Source organism: Rhipicephalus sanguineus, chromosome 6 (assembly GCF_013339695.2).
Source record: "Rhipicephalus sanguineus isolate Rsan-2018 chromosome 6, BIME_Rsan_1.4, whole genome shotgun sequence".
Lineage (NCBI taxonomy): Eukaryota > Metazoa > Arthropoda > Arachnida > Ixodida > Ixodidae > Rhipicephalus > Rhipicephalus sanguineus.
In genome coordinates, this window is record NC_051181.1 from 88,086,677 (window position 1) to 88,106,659 (window position 19,983).

Below are 19,983 nucleotides of genomic sequence, written 5' to 3' on the forward strand. Positions count from 1 at the left end.
AAAATAAGTACACAAGCTGCTATAGTGGAGCACGAATGCACATGCTGGACACTATGCGAAGCGAACTTTCTTTGAAGGGTTCAATTAACTGCAGCAATACCTTCGTCTGCTGTAATTGGTTTTGCACATAACGTGTACGTGTCTACCGGGCAAGAAGGCAGGGCAGTGAGACCCGCACGAGGCGGTCCACATGCTCCCGAATGCTGTCAGTGACTACGTTGAAGGCGTTACACCATGGCAGTTGTCGACATGAGAAAGAAGCAAGCTCGGCGGCTTTTGTGAATGCTGAATGAAAGTATTACATAGATTTGTGGCCGTCTGATAGAGCGCAAAAGCTACGGACGAACACACCCTGGAATGCAGCTTCGGTAGCGCTCATCCCAAAGCCAGGCAAATCTCTAGCGCTGGAGAACATGCGACCCATCTCGATTACGTCCTGCGTGGGCAAGGTGGCCGAAAATGCGATTCACCCAAGAGTATCCCAATACATAGAAAGCAAATAGCTATTTCCACAGAATAGGGTAGGATTCAGACCTGCACTATCCACACAGGACGTCATGCTCCTTATCAAGAGAAAAATCATTGACAACAACACCAGGGATACTAGAGCCATAATAGCTCTAGACCTGGCCAAAGCTTTTGATAATATCGCGCACAAGTTTGTGCTTGAGGCGATTTCGGATATGGGCCTAGGACAACGGTTCCACGCATACGTTCGTTCCTTTCTCAGAGATCGCAGGGCTACCATTAGGATTGGTCAAATCCAATCCGCGGAATTTACCTTGGGAGCGAGAAGCACCCAACAGGGGGCAGTTATCTCTCCTCTACTTTTCAATATTGCCCTGAAGGGCCTCTTGGAGCGACTCGCTACGGTGCGCGGGGTTAACCATGCTCTCTACGCGGATGATATCACCGTGTGGTGCATGGGAGGGTCCGACGCCGGGGTAAAGCAGGCGCTTCAAGAGGCACTAGACATACGGAGAACATTCTAGTCGGTTCAGCCTGTCATCGGCCAAGTCTGAGTTATTAGTATACAGACACCCCGACAAGGGCCGAGGAACCTCACTCCTTTAGAACAGATTTCCATAGTTTATACACACGGGATGGGCAGAAAATACCCGGGTAGACACCATCAGGGTCCTGGAACTACTGCTAGAGTCCAAGGGGGAAACTCACGGATTATAGCCGGCATCACCTCCATGACGGAAAACATGCTTAGACTCATACTCATTGTCTCGAACCGCAGGGGTGGGCTGAGCGAGAGCAATCTCCTTCGGCTCCATCATGCATTTCTCATGAGCCACATTAATTATGCCGCTTCGGCGTTGCACTAGTCCAGAAGGGAAGAGGCAGAAATTGATGCGTTAAGGCGCAAAAGCATAAAGCGAGTTCTAGGCTTGCCTATACGCACCAGCACCGAGATGCTCCAAAATTGGGCATGTGGCAATACAAACTACCTATTCTTGTATATCACATTAAATTTCTTCCCCCTTCACAGCACCCCGTTCGCTATATGCGGCCGCGAATGCCCGGATGATTAGCACCGTTTTGCCGAAAACTGCTACGAATAAAACAAGCAAAAAATTTACTATCCTGGAGCACGAATGCACATGCTGGACACTATGTGAAGCGAGCGTTTCTTGAAGGGCTTAATTAACGGCAGCAATACCTTCGTCTGCTGCAATTGGTTTTGCACATAACGTGTAGGTGTCTACCGGGCAAGAAGGCAGGGCAGTGAGACCCGTGCGAGGCGGTCTATGCGCTCACGAGTGCCGTCAGTGACTATGCTGAAGGCGTTACACTACGGTAGTTGTTGACATGACAAAGAAGCAAGCTTGGCGGCTTTTGTGAATGGTGAATGAAAGTACGACAAGGATATGTGGCCGTCTAATACAGCACAGAATCTACGGACGAACACATAAGGCGAGACATACAAGCGCTGGCTTCCAACTGGTTTATATTTCAGAGGGCCAAAATTTTTATCACGGGCAGCACAGGGAGCACACACACCATTCAGAAATTTCTTGTTTTTGGTAATAGGACAGAATAAATTGGCATAACCTGACATTAATTTAGGTCGACGTTTATGTTTCACTCTGCTAAGGCAAAGGTATATATGTAGTAGACTGTAGTGTGGCCACACGTGCTCAGCAGACGCGCTATTGTGTGTTCGTGCAGCCTGCTCAGTCATCTACGGCAGATGTAGATAGGCAGGTCCTGACCTTGTGTGCACTTCAGATTCGCACATTATAAGCCACGCGCAGAGCGATCTGAATGGACGCCCTAAAACAACAGCACGCGTTTAGCACCCATGAATAACGTCTGCAAGGCCGTGATCGAAAGCCCTTGCGTCGGTACGCACTCCTTGATGTTTTTATGCCTATTCTGTTGTTCCGCTAGAACGCAGAGAGGTTACATAACTTCCTTAGGTAGCGGCCTTGCCGATAAGCAATCGTGGTAATCAATTTTGCTGAAGCAGCATACTTGTTTTGTTCATCAAGCGAAGTTACACTAAGTAAACGAATAATTTTCCATGCATGAAGGACATCGAGGTTGAGTGTACATACCTCTTCAAGTGGTAGTTCCGTGTATTCCAGTGCCCGTTCCAGCGCCACAAATGATAGGACGCCCCAGAATACGACGAAGAACACACCGGTCATGGCAAATGGTATCTTTAAAAAAGCAGCAGGTTAAAAAAAAACTTCGTAAATGCAAATTTGCTGTCAGTAAAATATTAGCGACGTATGTTAGAGGCTCTAATGCACTGCTGAAACTAGTGTAAAGTGCAATTCAGGTTTTCTCACGAGGCGACTGAAAGACTAAACGTATTCGAGAAACATCGAGCCGTTTTGAGAGCCGGTATATCTTGCGTGATGATACTTTAAACTATACAAATTAATCAGGACACTTTAGGCAATAAGTCATTACCACGTGAGGTTTCGTTGGAAAATATAAAGAAGTGCCGTGTAAGTGAAAGAAATTACAAGGAGATCACGTATATTCTTGCATTTATATGAGCACACTCAAAACCCGCATGTAGAGGGCAACTTCTTGCAAAGTTATGCGAAGCTCAATATTCCGGCTACATTTTCTAGTTTTCCACTGCTATTCTTGTACTCCAACTATAGTTCTCAATTGTAGTAGCGGAATTTTATTTGAAAAACCCAATTGCTAAAATTAAATAGCTATAAAAATTCCAATTCACCATAAAAGTAATGTATGCTTCCTCCTCTGTACCGTCTGAATGAAAATGCGTTCTTTTGTAATGAAAAGAAAAACATCACTTAAAACATTTGCGCCGCTTGCGTGAAGTCAAGAAGGCTGGGTCACAGCAGAGATGGTGGGCACGTTTCAGCTTGTCTTGTTAACCACCTGTACAGAATGCTTGGGCGGTCGTTGGGCACGTGCCCGTTCATGATGCTGATAATTTTCTATCCACGACACATGCCGAACCTCGATCATAACAGCTCTGCTGTAAAACAAGTGGCTATGTCGATCGAGTGCAAGAAAATGTGAAGATGGAAAACGTATACTGGGCATCGATGCCCATGGTGGCAATGCCACTACTGACCTTTAATCTGTTGTACTCTAAATCATTCTGTGCGTTCAGTCTACCCACCAATAACAATAGTTTGGGGGTAAGCAACTTGCACGTCTCTTAATTCACGACACCTATATACAAAACTGTACGGGATGACACTGGACTGCGCTTTGTTTCAGCTTCAACAGCTAATGCACGAAGAACGCCGAATATTATTCCTTACACGACCTCGTTCAAGTAGATCGAGGCATCCTATGAGCTTACGTTCAAAATAAGTGGGACTTCGACGATGTTGCGACTGCAAAAATAAGATGCCACATCTTCTTCGCAGCTGAACTAAGGATAGCCGCTCATGTTCTGAATACATACCATCAAAACAAGTTGAGGGAGCTTACCGTATCAAAATGAGTAGAATGTTGATTGTTACAGAGCTACACACGTTGACTTTGAAAGAATGCAATTAAAAACGAGAGAAAACTTATTTGTAAGCTATTTATTCCTTTACCCTTTGTTGAAAGCATATGCTGCCTGCGTAGCATGAATTTGACTTTGTTCGTACGACAAGAATTGCGTGTTGCGCACCCGTAAACAATATAGCTCCTTTTTGTTAGTTGTCGTGAAGTCAGTGGCAACTCGATATAGGGATATCGGAACACCACAAATACTTATTTTAATACAAGTTCTACAAGTTTATGTGGATGTTTTACTGTAGTCTCCAGAATACAATTTAACCATCGTGTAGATGGGCGGCTTCGTGTTCTGTTACATTACAATGAGGGCAACAATTTCTGCTGCGTTCAAGGGGTAGCTTGCATGACAAAGCCAAAATAGGAAAGTGTTAGTTTCTTTACTGTTGAAATAACATGGCAAGCAGCAAAGCCCGACAGCGCTCTTATTTGGTCCCCCTCACGAGAAATGCTTGATTGAAATTCTAGAGCGAATTAAGAACAGGGCAAGCCGCTTCATTTGAAACGATTACAGCTATCAGTCTGCATGGTGTAACACAAATCAAGCCTAACCTTTCATTGCAATCTTTAAGTACTCGCCGTGACATTGCCTTGTTGACAATGCTTCACAAATTTATTAATTCGTCTCGAACACTAACATGCTTGCAACGACGCGACTCCACGTCACACAGGTTTCGTAATCATTTAAGCTATACCCGAATTTACGGACCTACACGTGCATTCGACTGCTCTGCGCTTCCACAAGCTGTCCGATGCTGGAATTTCTTCCCGGATAGCATCGCACGTCTGTCATACAATGATGCATTCTGCGACGCATTCACCAGTTATCTTGCCATCTTGCCCACAAAGTGTAGCTTATTACCATTATCGCAGTGTGCTCTTTCTGTTACTGTAACGTTTCTTTGCAAAATGGCATTTCACTGGCACCGCAGTCTCGCTTTTCATTATATTTTTTTTATTTTTCTCTCTCTTTCTGCGAACCGTATTACTGTATAGCAGTTCAATTTCGTATGACTACATCAGTCTACAGAAAATACGTCGTCGGATTAATCCTTTCTCATATGCTTTATCACTACGAGTGTCGTTTTTCAACCATTGCTTCATTAAGACACTCATATCTTGGTTTTGGGACGTTAAACCCCAGATATTATTATTATTCATTAAGACATTGATTGGTTGGTAACAACGTTGTTGGGATTCTGTAGAGCTTTCGCAGTTTATTACTACCCTTCTTATTATGTGATCTGGTGCACACTGATCTTCGTGCATATTGTGAATTCAAAGTATTATGGATGCTTACTTTTTTACCGCCCTCCTAACAATGCCTCACCTGAAGCCTATGAGGTATTTTGAAATAAATAAATCATAAAGCTATAGCCAACTGTTCGCATCTCTTATGTGCAAGAATTGGTGCGCTAAATTGTAGTTATCCTAATAATAACTGCTCACCTCAGGCTCGAGAAAGGTTATTACTAAAAATGACAGTTAAGGGTGTCACAATGAAAACTTGTATGCGTAGAACGTACCGTCAAAGCCGATAGAAGGGATAGACCAACCGAAGCTGCAGCTTCCACGTCGCCTCTGCTCGGCACCACCACAATGACCATAGCGAGCAAAATGACAAGCACGCCGAAGACGGTCACTATGAGTCTGGTGAAGGAGTACGAGAGAATGAAGGCGTTGAAGGCTTCTATGTAGTCATTCATGAGTCGCCTGTATCGGGCACAAAATTTGTCCATCACTCGATAGCAGCGAATCATTCCCACAGAGTCGAGGGTCTCCGTCAGGTGCTGCAGCACTCGCGAGAGCCTGGTGCTCTCGTACTGCCTGCTGAGTGTTGTCGCGTTGATGACGTAGCGCTGCAAACGCACAAACGGAGATATCTGTATATTGTGCCAAAACTCATAACCATAACTAACACACTACGGCTAACGCTAACTTATCATGATATTAAGGCTATAGAGTGAAGAAGCTACGTTTGCGTGTATCTACAAATATTCGCATGATTGCTCACGACTTTTGTTTGCCCTCCTGGCCATGTAAAACTTCGAACATTTCCAAAAGAGGCGTTTTTGCTTGCTAATGTCTCTAAGCCCTAGTAAATGCCAGTTTAACCGCTTAACTCATCGTCAAAACTCATTTTGCCTCCCTTACAACATAGATAACACTGTCGAATCAGCAACTGCTCAAACAAACCTTAATGTCACCTTGTCTAACGACAATCTTTGAACACACACCTTAATTGGTAACGTCGCATTATCAGCAGCCAAATAATCTAGTTGGGAAGAATGGCACTTACCTAATCCTACCAAACGTGTGAAACTATTAGCTTAATGCCATACTTAAGTTCGAGCCCCCATCCTCTATCTAAACCCATCCGCAATATATTGTTACGAGGCATTTTGCATGAGCAAGCCGTTGGAGACAACCCAGGGACGAAGAGACAAAGAAGAAGCTGGAATGCGGCGCGAGATGCAGGCAGCCATTCACACATAAACACCGCTGCATCCATCCAAAATCATGCCACTAGATACATTATAGTTTTTATTCAACCACCAGCATGCCATCCTTCGTAGCCTAGCGCAAAAATCGATGTGACTGTACGTCTCTTTGATAAGTTATTTCACCGCATTCTTAAACGCGTTTCTAACATTACAAATGCATCTAACACATCCCCCAGAAGGGTAGTTTGCTGGACGAGTTGGTATTGAATCTTGGAGAAGGCAGCGTAAAAACACAAAGACCAAGTACACAATCACAGAGCGCGCTTTCTTTGTGTGGCTCTTTTCTTTGGCCTTTGTCTTTTTGAGCTGCCTTCTTCAAGATAACATATCCTCTTCCACTGATCAACTACTACAGGTTGCTCGACCAAGTGCCCATACTAGAACATATTCTGTTCCCCTTTTCGCCGTAGTATCTATTGACCGGAATGATCTTTGTCATACAATGGCACCACCACTTGCCCTTAAAGCTTCTTGCATGGAGCATCAAGCTTAAATTCGCTGAATAATTGCGACGATCACATCACATTGTCTACTTCCCTTTATATAACCACCACGGGAGCTCTTTAGAGAAATCAAAATGCAATGAAGCACACTGTGAATTATATAAGCTTCCTTTACTTTTGTACTAAAGAAAAAACTATTTCATATGGATTTCACTTAGGATTCCCCTTACCACCAATACCTCGAGGTTACTATCACTGTCAAAGTACATGCCTAAGGGTCTGTTTTATATCTTCTAAAAACTTGTTTTTACTTTTTTCTCAATGTTTTGAATACTTTTGCAACAGATTGTATTTACACAGTGGGGCTAACCTCTGCGATGCGAAATTACACTATATCCTTATCGTGAATTTCCTGGTGACTCAACAAGTGCGCCTCTGTATCCATTGTTGAAAGGCAAGCAACGTCGTTGACCACTGTAATCATAGTGTATATAGAATTACTTCTGTATATTTTTCTCGTACTCCATAGACATCCCTACACTCAGAGTGCGTAAGTCGGGATGAGAGGTGAACGAAGACAAGTGGACTTACTATTATGAAGATAAGTACAATCTCTGCACCGCAGGCCAGGATGCAAACGATAAGCGCTTGCGTTCCAATGATGGCGAGCCGTGCTACGACTGCAAGTAGGGTCTGGTAAAGCTGCTTTATTGCGACGAATGCGCGGCTGTCGTTCATTTCAAGGTCCACGGAAAAGCGGTTCATTATTCTTCCGCGCGGCGTGGCGTCGAAGAACGACAGCGGGCTGCTGGCCACGTGTCGGATCATCTTGTCGTGCAGGCTGAGGGAAAAGTGCCGCGTGCCACGAGCGAGCAGGATCCCTCCGACCAGTCGGAAGACAACTGTGTGGATAATGAGACGCATCAGATAATATCACGCATTCAAATTCGGTCCCAGATAGAACTTTAAATGGAAGCAATATATAATGCCTCAGAAAGGATCAACTTACGAACATGAAAGAAAGATTTTAACAAATAATTACGGTTATTTTTTTATTAAGCAGTATTCCCAGTTCCAAAAGTAATTTGAGCTAAATGGGCATGTACACAACAAATATAATAGGCACAGCACAAAATTTCTGCTCCCCTGTTGGCACGGTAAGAGCCAACAACCACTACTGTGAGTAGTATATATGATTAGTTTTTGAAGAATAATGCTAAGCTACCGAGATTAATCAGGAATGTTAGTGATGTGCCCTGAAAAGTGAGCCTACACCAACGTACAACTTGCTATCCATTTTGAGGTACGTTAAATTCGCGGTGAGGACAAGACCGAACTTCAGGGAAAGATGGATGCTTGAAGCGATGAGAAATCGTTGAACAGTGAGCGTCGCTGGAGCAAACGTTTCGGCAAGTGCACTTGCCTTCGTCCAGGCAGTCATTGCCTTCCTTAGCTGCATGTGTCTTTACGCTTTGCTCACTCTCCCCCAACCCTCACTCTTCCACAAAATTTAGAGAAACAAAAAGAAAAAGCGAAGACTAGATAAGAAGAAAAAGGTCAGACCTGATGAAACCAGGGGGAAGGTTAAGGACCTCGTGTTATTGGGCTCCGGCAAAAATAAAAAATCACGCCATATGCACGAGGTGAATGATGATTGAGGAGCTGGCTCGGAGATAATTGGGTATCCGTGAATGCTCCACAAAATTCCTCTACTGTCATATAAAGACGTCACACGTTTTAATAGTAAAGATAGTGGTCAGGTTGTTGTCAAACCACAAGCGGTTGCAGACCTTGCAGCTGTGGCCGAACGTGTGGTCGAGGAAATCAAGGAAATGTGGTTTTGCCTGCGTTAATGTCATCATCAAGGCGCTCGAAGAACAAGAGGAAGAAGACTTTTCTTTCGCGCGAGCGTGCGCATGCTACAGTTGGCTATGCTATTCATGGTTTTGCTTCCGTTAATATCACCATCAATGCGCCCTAAGAAGAAGAGGAAGAAGACTTCTCTTTCGCGCGAGCTGTGCCTGTAGCGGTCGCCTCTGGAACTAAGGTTACCCTTACGCAGGGCTGGGCAAAGATACTTTGAAATTGTATCGCGATGCGATACAATATAGTCAGGCTAAAAGTATTTTAGATACAGATACAAGATACTACAAAACTGATTGTATTCGATACGATACCTTGCAATTGTATCTTGATACTTCGATACATTCGCAACTTTGTTATTATATATCTATATAATGTAGCACAAAATACGTATTCACAAAAATGTTCGCTTGAAAATGCTTTAACTGCGACCAATATCGTTTCATTTGAATGAATGTATGTGAGTATCTCAAAAATGTTGTACTTCTTGCTCAAGGTATATTAGTTTCGTTCCGAAACGCATTGTTAAGCAGCTAAAGCATCGCTTTAGCTGCTTTACATGGCAGCACTCTATAGTCTTCGATGATAGAAGTTTTTGCTTGTCGCCTTTGTAATTGATGTGAGTCGCTGCTCTGCTTGCCGACCAGCTAGCGGGTTGCCATGTAATGATAAGAACTTCAATAAGAAGCCTTCGCACGATTATGCAAATACCCCTGTGGAGTTCTACCTTGCCCGAAACGTATTACGGTTTTCGCAGTAATGGATCACCGGACAGGTGTACGTCACCAAGAACATGTGCCACCTAGAAACGATTCTGACGTATTGTACAGTGGCACAAAGCGCCACAGGACACCACCGATATTCAGACTAATGCCACTTACAGATCCGATTACCTGGTGATTAGTACCAGTCAAAGAATTTAGGAAAGCCTGAGCAAGAAAAACAAAAACATCTAAGCGAAATAGAAAAGCGGTTGCGTATCAAGCACGGCGAATAAACATAAAACACGATACAGGCAGCACCCCCAAGTGCTAATAATAATTGTTGCGTTTGACGTCCCAAAACCACGATATGATTATGCGAGACGCTGTAATGGAGGGCTCCAGAAATGTTGACTACCTCGGGTTCTAAGACCTAAATATATTCACACGGGCCTCTAGCATTTTCCTTCCATCGGAATGCGGCCGCCGCGACCTCCGGGTCAGCAGTGAAGCACCATAACGACGAGACCACCGCGGCGGATAACCTCTCATAGATATGAGAATTAAATTCAGTGCCCTTGGAAAATAGCATAAAACGCCTGGTGCGGACGCTCATGACAAAAAAAGAGCATTTGGTATAACAAAGGTTCTCGAACACATTTGCTAACGTATTTAAACTGGCTCCTAATAATTTGTGTTATTATAATGGAAACTCAATTTCGCGACTTTACTTAGTGGTAAGCAGAATTTTTTTACTGTATACGCCAGGCGGGCCTGGTTTGTTATACATTTGCTTTCAACATCACCTTTACATAAAAGTAAATTCATGTGGACTATAAGTACGTAAACAGCAGCAGAAATGACACAGACAGTTAAAAGCAAGAATAAATCAGAGAGCTTACCTTGGCAGTACGTTAAAAGCGTATTGCAGTAAGCAGACCAAAAAAAAAAACAATATGGAATCGTATGTAATGTATGGGACGTAAAAGAAGGACAGCTAAGAAATAGCTACTGCTAACAATCAAATTATGATTTTAAAGACTCTTTGAATAAAAGAAAAAGAGACGTACGCCAAGATAGTGCTTGTTATGTGAATGTTAATTCTCTTAGATCCAGCATCGGTACCGGTGGTGCTATAGCTGTTGGAATATTATTTGCATATCAGTTAATCTCCTCGCATGTAGGTCAAACTTACATATAAGATATCCTTCAAATCACCTTTGTGTGAAAGCCACGAGACGCAAAGCAACCCCCCATTCTTGCATTCTTCAGGCTTCGTAACGAAGCACCACGCAAAACAAACTTCGATTATGGCACTACAGCGGCATCAGAATGCGTGTGAGAGACGCCGCGCGCATTCGAGTACGCGGCACAGGACAGTTGCTAAGTGCCAAGGGTCACGGCACTGACACGACTAAAAAGAAAAAAAGATGGTTGATCCCTCCGTCATAGGAATCGGAATAACACGAAAGTAAAGCGTGCCCTTTCAGAACTGAATGTTACTGTAGATTGATATGAGAGTTTGCACAATGTACATTGATCTCTGCCAGCTATAGCAACGTTTAACGTGGATGCACCCACTTTTATGGTTGGCTTACACCTCCATCCCGACGGCTAACGTCCATGTTAGATGATTAAACAAATCCTTGTGATAGCTGTAATAGTTAACGGTGAAAGCGTAATCAGAGAACGAGGCGTGATATCCAGAAGAGTGTCGCATATTGGACGCAGAACTTGGTCGCCATCCCGCGGCAGTTAAAATGTAATTGAACACCACGGCCGGACTAGAGAGAAACGTAAAGCGCGTCGTGTCGCCCCGGTAGCCCGGCCGCGAATTTTCTCGGGGCGAGCGCGTGATCGGGAAACGGGGTGTTACAGCCAGGTGATTCAGGCGCGCGTCGCAGAGCTATTTATGGTTTGGATTAGCGTGATGCCGAGAGCGATGCCGACGCTTTTACGGCGCTTGGGCTAAGATCGCCACCTCGCGGTGTGTTAAGGCATTGACAAAACTGAACTTCTATTGAAAACGCGCCGAATGGGATGGACGTGTAACGCGTTGCAGGTGCTAATCGCGGAGGCCATAGTAATGACGAATTCTTTTACTGCTCCCAGAGGGCAACACCAACCCGCCGACCGGGAGAGTGGTAGATATAAAAGGCGCGTTTGTAAAGCCTCTAGAGTCTGTGACCGTGGCGCAGTGGATAGCGTGCCCTGCATCGGTTGCTGCGGACCGAGCGATCGTGGGTGCGATGCCCGTTGACGGAACGTTTTCGTCTTTCCCATCTGATCGTGTAAATTTTTCGACGCCATTTCCCTGTCGGAAATACGTCACTGAAGTCTTGGTGGACCCCGGCATAAAACACTTTCGTGTTAAAAAAACGATAAAACAAAAGGTCGGCTCGGCGTACCTTCGCGCGTTTGTCTATCGAGACAACGCGAGCGCCACCAGGTGACTCTGCTCCACCAATAGGGACGCAAACAGCTGATCGCCTATCCTCGCTGGAAAACTCTGGTGGAAAGATAAAATAATTGCACGCCTTTAGTTTTATTCTGGTGACTTAGTGGCAGCAGTATCAGCTTGAGAAACGGCGTTCAGCCAACGTTTATTCTTTCGCACGGTGAAAGTGCGATTGCAGTATCTTGTATCTTAAGATACACGATACATTCTTCAATGTATCGGAAATACAGATACTGATACACATCTTGCGAGACGTATCGCGATACAGATACAAGATCCTCAAAGAATATCTAAGATAGTATCTAAGATACATATATCTTCGATACTGCCCAGCACTCCGCTTACGACGCGGGACATTACCCTAGCTTAAGAACCTGTGCCGAGCCAGCTCCTAAAGAAATTGGGTCGATTTACGAAGGTTTCCACTCACAGAAGGTAGTTTATAGTGATATAGGCAGCGGTGCGTAAATGTCATTTTAAAATGTGGGAGAGAAAGCGCCATCAGAAGGACTGCGGGTAATCGAGATACTCAAGTGGTCACTTTGGTTATAGGCATGATGAAACGCGGCTTTCGCAGAAGTAACATAAGACAAAAAATAGGTAGGGGACAAATGGCAATCTTCAGCTAAATTTTGTTTACGTCGAGGATATTCGGTGCTACAGCCTGCCGATGCTGCAGCTAATATCGTTGGCCGCCAAAACATTTGGCGAACCTTTCACTTATTCGCGCAAGCCTTGATACAACGAAACTGAACAATTTTAAAGTATAATCTGGTTGCTTCTTGGCTATTGCTAGGCTTTAGCTAGATTAGTCACGAACTACAGAACCGAGCGTTCGCACATCTGATAGGTATACGGGGATGTCATCGTTGGCGTAGGGCTTCCATGGCTTCGGCCTCTTCTCGCCGCCGCCGTTGCCTTTCCCGTTTTCTAGTACGGCAGCTTCGCAGTAGTCGCGCCGAGCCTTTCTATCTTTCTATGTCTTTATTCCCATTAGTTCTTTCTACTTTTCGCTCTCTCTTTCTTTTTATACCTTTACCTCTCTCTCTTTTAGTGAACCAATGGTGATTTGGGGGATTTACTCCTACTTGGTCAGAAGTACGCCCCCTTGGAGGGGCATCGATTATGGAACCTTTCACCTCTAGGCCACTTTGAATGTTTAATATGCACCAATTTGAAACCGAGGCATTCGCATCGCCTTCCTCGTCACCATCAGAAACTCTGTCAATGACTTCCCCTCAGAGCCACGTTCACGAACAGCAACACGTATTGTCTTGGCTTGACTAATAACCTATATTGTGACAACTTCTGCGTTGAAAACAGCGCCACACATATGCTAGAGTGCCCGCCAGACAGAGAAGAAAGAACTTGTGTTTGCAGGACAGTATGTCCAACTTCGCAAGTACCACAACATATGGGGAAAATACCTAGTCCTTTATCTTTTTCTTCAAAGCAACATCAAGTTTGTGAACTTATTTTCTTACTGCTCGAAGAGATTAGCTTAATTGACAAGCTCTAAACGGCCCTTCATCACAAACGCTACGTTTAGCGTACATACCACGGCCTGCATCACAACCTATACATACCACGACAACATATTTTCATTATTTTAAGTTTTGTTTTGCTAATCTTCCGTTACAGCGTCGTTTCTGTCCTCAATACCGCTCCTTATACAGAGCAGCCTGTAGGCCCATTTACAAACGCGGGCAGCATTATCTGTACTTAAATAACGAGTTTTCTCTCGCTTCTCTCTCTTACCGTAGCTGCACAGTTTTATGTAAGCACCTCTTACGGATACAAGAAGATAGTGTACGCTTGAAGGGCCTGACGATCGTGCTTAATAATGTGCTTAGTGGTAGTGTTATCTGAAACCAGAAAATCCATCGTTCATGAGGCTTCTGCATAAGTGAGTCATATAAAGCGCATCACCAGCGGTGTCTCTGCGCAAATGTACACTACATTACTGCACGTAGTCCATGACGTATCAATACTCCTTCGACTTACCATCTCCAATGCAGGCCAAAGCAAGCCACATTATGATGTCTTGGCTGGAACGGCTTATGTTGCTTTCGCGAATCTTGAGTGTCGCCCATGCTTTGATGCATATCAGTTGCCCGGCAGTCAACGCCGCGCTTAAGACGAAGCACAAGAATGCCAGCACTGTCCAGGCGCCTGAGTGTTTTATGTAGGCCATTGAAATACTTAGAAGTCCCTGCATAATGAAATGAAAAATTAAAAACTTGGAGGACGCTTGAGCTTCGCTTTCAAGAGAAGAACGGGTTAGCGTAATCGGACCATGTTCGGATCACCTCACCAATCGCAAGCTTGGCTTCGCTTCTCGGCAGAGAGTTAAATGAAGCCACAAGAAAAGCCAAAGCGCGGACGCTCTCCTGATCCAATATTCATGCATGCGGCGCGATGAAACACCGCCACAGGACGGGGCGATGACATTTAAGAGTGCTCCTGTGTGCCCTTTGCGCTATCTCGCAGGGGATAGTCAAGCCGTTGAAGAACATCCCAGATATACGTACCACCAACGGTAAATAGTGTATATAAATAGCACGCATTGGTATACTAGAGGATGTATGCGTGATGGCCGAGTGGCTAAACGCATCGCGCCAACGAGCGACGGGTCTTAGGTACGAATCCTCGGTCGCACTCGAACGAAAGGTTTTTTAATATTTCTTTGTTTGCATCTACCTAAGTTTTTTCGCTCACGGAAACCGCTGATTTTTACTCACAACCACAGACGCCGCCGCCGACCCCGACACCGACGCTGGAATTTCTGCGAAACGAGCTCTTTACCACTATAGCGTTAAATATACACGATGTCATGGAAAGGACGGAAAAGAATGTCAATAACGAAGACAATTGTTGTATGATTCAAAATATTCGGCAGAAAAGAATAAAATTCGGAAAGAATAATCACTTCTAGCATCCGCAAGCGTCCTATGATAAGCGCAATAAAGGAAGGGTCGTACAATATGACTGTTGCAGTAGTCAGTGTCTCCAAAATATTTTGACATAACTTTTCACTGACTATATGAAAATCACATGTAGTAAGGCAAGACGTCTTTCTTGCACCCACACATGCACTCTTGTTCTTCTTGAAAGAGCTGTTGCTGCTTTGTTGTTTTAGATTGCTTGCTCATGTAGGCTTCGTGTTCCGGAGGTTGGTGTCCTTTATCGCACGTGTCGTTTTTCATATATTGCTTGTTCTTCACAATAAAACGTTACTTGGAAGTCACCGATCGTGTTTCTTGGTCTCTTTGTCTAATGTCTTCCCCTGCGCTGTAATCACAATTTGAAATGGAATACCAACTAGCCCGTACTCAGACCTTGCTTCAAGACGTCTGAGCCTGCTGAAGACTTATAGATTCCTTAGTAGCGCAGCTCAACCTATTATTTAGTTATGCTCTCTGTAGGCAACCAAATATTGCACTTTTTTTCTGGCCAATATGGAAACTATGCTTCATTCTTCGCTATAGAACGGGACATAGCAAGATATCACGTGGTTGTGTTGGTAAAGAAATCAATCGCAGTCGGTAAGAATAAAACTGTTTATTGAGCTAATTGTACCGAGTAAAAGAATGACACTCAAAGTGCAAAGATATCAGCGCATAGAGTCGTCGGTCGGCGAATAATCTGATCAGCGGAAAGGCGCGTCGCCCATTGTACATGTTGCATTGAAGATTCCAGCGTTATCGCTGATGGCTGCGTTAGTTCCAGAATAAACTCTGCTGTTCGCGTTGCACGCTCAAGCTTATCAGAGTATGTAAAATGATCGGGAAAGTTCGACATTATGACGTCGTGCGCGTAAAGCAGTGGCTACACGTGGAACGGGTTGGTTACATGAAAATAGCAAAAGAAGCGTGCGTGGCAATATACTGATGAAAAACCGTGAAGCGTCTGTGATTTCTGGCGTATCTCCTGCCGCATCACTTCTGTCGACCACTCATAATTTAGAGAAATTTACTTTGGAGAAACGGCAGACCTGCGCGGAAAGCGTAGCGCTGTCACAGCGAAAGCAGGGAGAGTGGCATTTCTAGAGCCCGTTATAATCTCTCGTCGGGCAAGTACACTAGCAGCGTATATATACTACGCCACAAATCATAATTTTTGTGAAGTTGGGAAGCACCCACTACGCCAATATTGTTCATTGTGCGGACAAGTGAAGTCTGCCAGACCGTGATATATTGATAAGGGATATACTGATGACAAAAGTGAATCATCTGTGATTTCTGACGTATCTCCTGACGCGCCACTTCTGTCGACCACTCAAAATTTAGAGAATTTGATATACTGATAAGTGATATACTGATGGCAAACGTGAATCATCTGGGATATCTGACGTTTCACTTCTGCCGACTACTCAAAATTTAGAGAACTTTTAAAGCGCTGCAATGGATTACACAATAAAGTTTGAATTTCATTTCGCATACCAGCAAATACAGCGTTTTCAATCTTAAACGAATGAAGACGTTACCTTGTTAGTTGACAGACCCTCTTCTCTAACAACTGCTACTGCCTGCTTGGCAGAGTCCTTTTTCGCCTCTTTCTTTCTGAAGAAGAAATAAAAACAACGACATACATCAGTTCAGCCCTTAACTCCCGACAAAAAATGTCGAAGTGGTCACTACATAAGAAGCAATAAAATTTAGAGGGCGCTTGAGAGGGTGCAAGAAAATTTATTGGACGGCTAGCCTGGCTTTTCTTCCCGGTATTCACCGTGCCGCAAGGAAAGGAAACGTCTGTGCGCGTAACATTCGCTGTTTCAGACTATGCGAGAATTCCTAATGCAAGCACAGCTGCGAAGTGTCCATTACTACGTAATTCTTCCTTCTGCGAATTGACAAAGTAACCACTTCGTGTCCGTACGGCAACAGGCGCACCCGCGCAGCTGTACACTTGGTTGATGGCGGTGCCGGTAATGATTATTAATTTGCCCGTGCGCTTTGTAGTTTACGAGCCTTTAAACCAACCACTCGCTGCGCAATTCACATGTTTTAAACACTGGTGCGGTTCTACGTTTCTGCCACGGAATATTACACGAGTTAAAGCGACTACTCGCATTGCGTGACATCCGTGTAGGTTCTCTTTCGAAACGGTTTCAAGCACTGGCGTGGCTCAGTAGTAGAACGCCCCCTTGTCACGGCCTTGGTAAAGTTTCCACTCGAACCAAATTTTTTTATATTTTATTTATTTGCATCTATTCAGACTTTTCACTCTCTCTATTAACGTGACAGCGTTAATAGAGAGAGAGGTTTATTTACAGAAAGGCAGAGAGGTCGGCCTAAGCAATAGCATGCGCTAGCCTGCTACCAGGGTTGCCAATGGTGGCTACTTTTCGCCAAATTGGCGAATTTGAGAGGCCCGTGGCGACCTAAAATTATGAATGGCGACATGGCGAATTTTTGGCGTTTTTCGGCTTAGGTCTCCACTGAGTTATGCATCCTAAGCTCTGTGTCTTCCCAACGAATGAGCGGTAACATTCTCCGTATTTTTCATGGCTTTAGACTCACGACTAGAATTGTGCACATTACGCGTCATTCGGTATGTCCATCCTGTAACTCCTCTGTATCTCAATTCATTTTGATGCAGGAGGTACTGGAACGTCCTCCAGCGACATTCTAGCAAAATGTAAGTGAGCGGACTGCCTTGCAAGCCGCGAGGGGGCAGTGTTTGATTATAAGTTTATGGCTTTAGGTGCTTTAAGCTTCTCTAAAGTTTCGCTTCTGAAGGGGCTATAGACAACAGGTTGGCCGCATGTTCTGACTATTTGTTCCGCCAAAGCCCAAACTTTACTGAATAGCTTGGCGACTTATTCACTTTTGCAGTACCCCCAATTTAGCTCGTAAAGACTGTTTTGCAATAGTGAAGAGAGGCGGATACGCGGCTACTTGTGCAGTTAAAAATATTTATTGAGGCATTGTCCACTGTTCTCGGTGAGCGTGTGCAATGACAACAATTGCTATATAACATTTTACATTGTCTACCTGTTCATTAATAATGCGTCGGATTGACACGCGTAGATATAAGTGACTATAAAAAGGGTCGGTGGCGTCCTTTATCATATTACACACTTAAAAGGTGTAAGACTCACTAATGATCGGTGGTGCAAGAATTATGTCGTCTTACCTTCATTAAACCTCTTAATCCTTATAATTCATATAAGGCTGCGTAAAGCTGTCTGCAAACAACGCTTTCACGGTTTTCGTCCAAGCTTTACCATACTTTTACCTTTGAGACGAGCGGACGGGGATGGAAGGATATCATGAGCGTTTTCTTCATTCACCCTTACGCCACCACGCACATCTTGCGGCTAGTCGGAGAAGCAGCACCATGCACTCCCATGGTGAAGCGGGCGATATGACTGGCATTGAGAAACGTCTATATAATTTAAGGGTCTTAGATGGCACTGTATTCTACGGTTCTATACGTGAGTGGAAATTTTTATTGCAAGGTATGTCGTTTATATCTAGAATGGCGACTTTTTTGGCGAAATTTGTAAAAAAATGGCGACTTTTGGCGACTTTTTGCGCGTCGTTTGGCGACATTCACTCGAAAGTCAGTGGCAACCCTGCCTGCTACTCTACACCGGGGGAGGGAAAGGGGAGGAAAAAGAGTGGTGAAGGACGATGGTGAGTTGGAGAGGTGAGTATATACAGTCCCGTCAAGTGGGTGCGTTAACAATTTCACTTTGTGTTCTAGTGGATGTGGTGCTCGACTGCTGGCCCGAAGGTCGCCCCGGCCGTCGCGGCTGCATTTCGATGGGGGCGAAGTGCTTGAGGCCCATGAACATAGATTTAGGTCCGCGTTAACGAACACCAGATGATAAAAATTTCCGAAGCCATCCACTACGGTGTCCTTGATAATCGTACCTGTATCGTGGTTTTGCGACGCAAAACTCCATAAAATATTATTGGAAAACCTCAATATTTATATAGCTACTGGCAAGACAAAAGTAGCCAGCGTACTGCCCGAAAGTATTTCATCTTCCGCTTTCGTTTAATGCCAAAAAGCACAGGTGCATGTAGCAAAAAAATTACCACCTTTTTCTTGCAGACCTGCTGTCACGAAAGGTTTTTTACCGCGATAGCATTAAAAAAGACCTCTTTGGCGTGATAACTTTAAAAAGGTCGTGTCACGGAAATTCCGGCGTCGCTGCCGGCGTTGTTGGTTGTCAGTGAAAAAGCGGCATTGTCCGTCAGTGAAAATTTGAAAGACATACAAATAAATAAATAATAAAACTCTTCGGTTCAAGTGGGAATATAACCGACGACTTTTGCGTGGCAAGCAGGTGCTCTACCACAGAGCGAGGCCACTGCTTGAAACTAATTTGTAAAAGGAACCCTACACTAATGTCATGTAGCGCGAGGAGGCTCCTTAACGCATGCAGTGTTGGGTGGCAGAAGCGTAGAATAGCACCTAGCGTCAAAACATGCGCATTGCGCAACGAGTGGTTGGTTTAAAGGCCCACCAATTGCAAAGAGCATGGGCATAATTGGTCATCATTAACAGCAGCAACAGGACACCATGGGCAAAGTGTGCAGCTGCGCTGGGGCGCGTGTTGCCTTTACGGACGCGTAGTGGGTACTTCGCCATTTCGCCAAAGGAAGAATTATGTCGTAGTGGCCATGTTGCAGTGGGCAAGAAAAACAAGATGGCTTTCGCCTTCGAGCCATCTTAGGTGATTGGAAAAGAGACGCTGTGATTTTGTTATATGTTGTTGACACCTTTTAGCACAGCGAGTATTGAAATTATTCATTGCTCTTTTTATACAAAACTGACATGTTTACTGTTATATGTGCCGCATCTTTTTTAACGAAAAATGGTTTCTGAAGAGTTGCACCGCCCGATCGTTGTCCACCTCAAGCAGATAACAATTTGAGGCATAACGGATATGCTTCTATTGCAGCGTGCTCAAGTCCATCGCGTCGTCAAGAGGTTTCTAGAGACAGGCAGCATCGATGAACGGCACTGAAGCCGAAATTCATTGAATCGCT

General features: G+C 44.4%; 1 protein-coding gene across 1 annotated transcript in view; it reads right to left on the reverse strand.

Moving 5' to 3' along the window:
• Positions 1–3,877: 3,877 nt before the first annotated feature.
• Positions 3,878–19,983, reverse strand: part of LOC119397407 (ATP-binding cassette sub-family C member 2) — a 103,335-nt gene continuing 87,229 nt past the window's right edge. Inside the window, exons 11-15 of the mRNA XM_049416554.1 lie at positions 16,464–16,539; positions 13,982–14,189; positions 7,547–7,857; positions 5,565–5,867; positions 3,878–3,898 (exon numbers count right to left, since the gene is read on the reverse strand). Of these exons, the coding sequence (XP_049272511.1) occupies positions 3,878–3,898; positions 5,565–5,867; positions 7,547–7,857; positions 13,982–14,189; positions 16,464–16,539 (919 nt within the window). The remainder of the gene's footprint in view (positions 3,899–5,564; positions 5,868–7,546; positions 7,858–13,981; positions 14,190–16,463; positions 16,540–19,983) is intronic.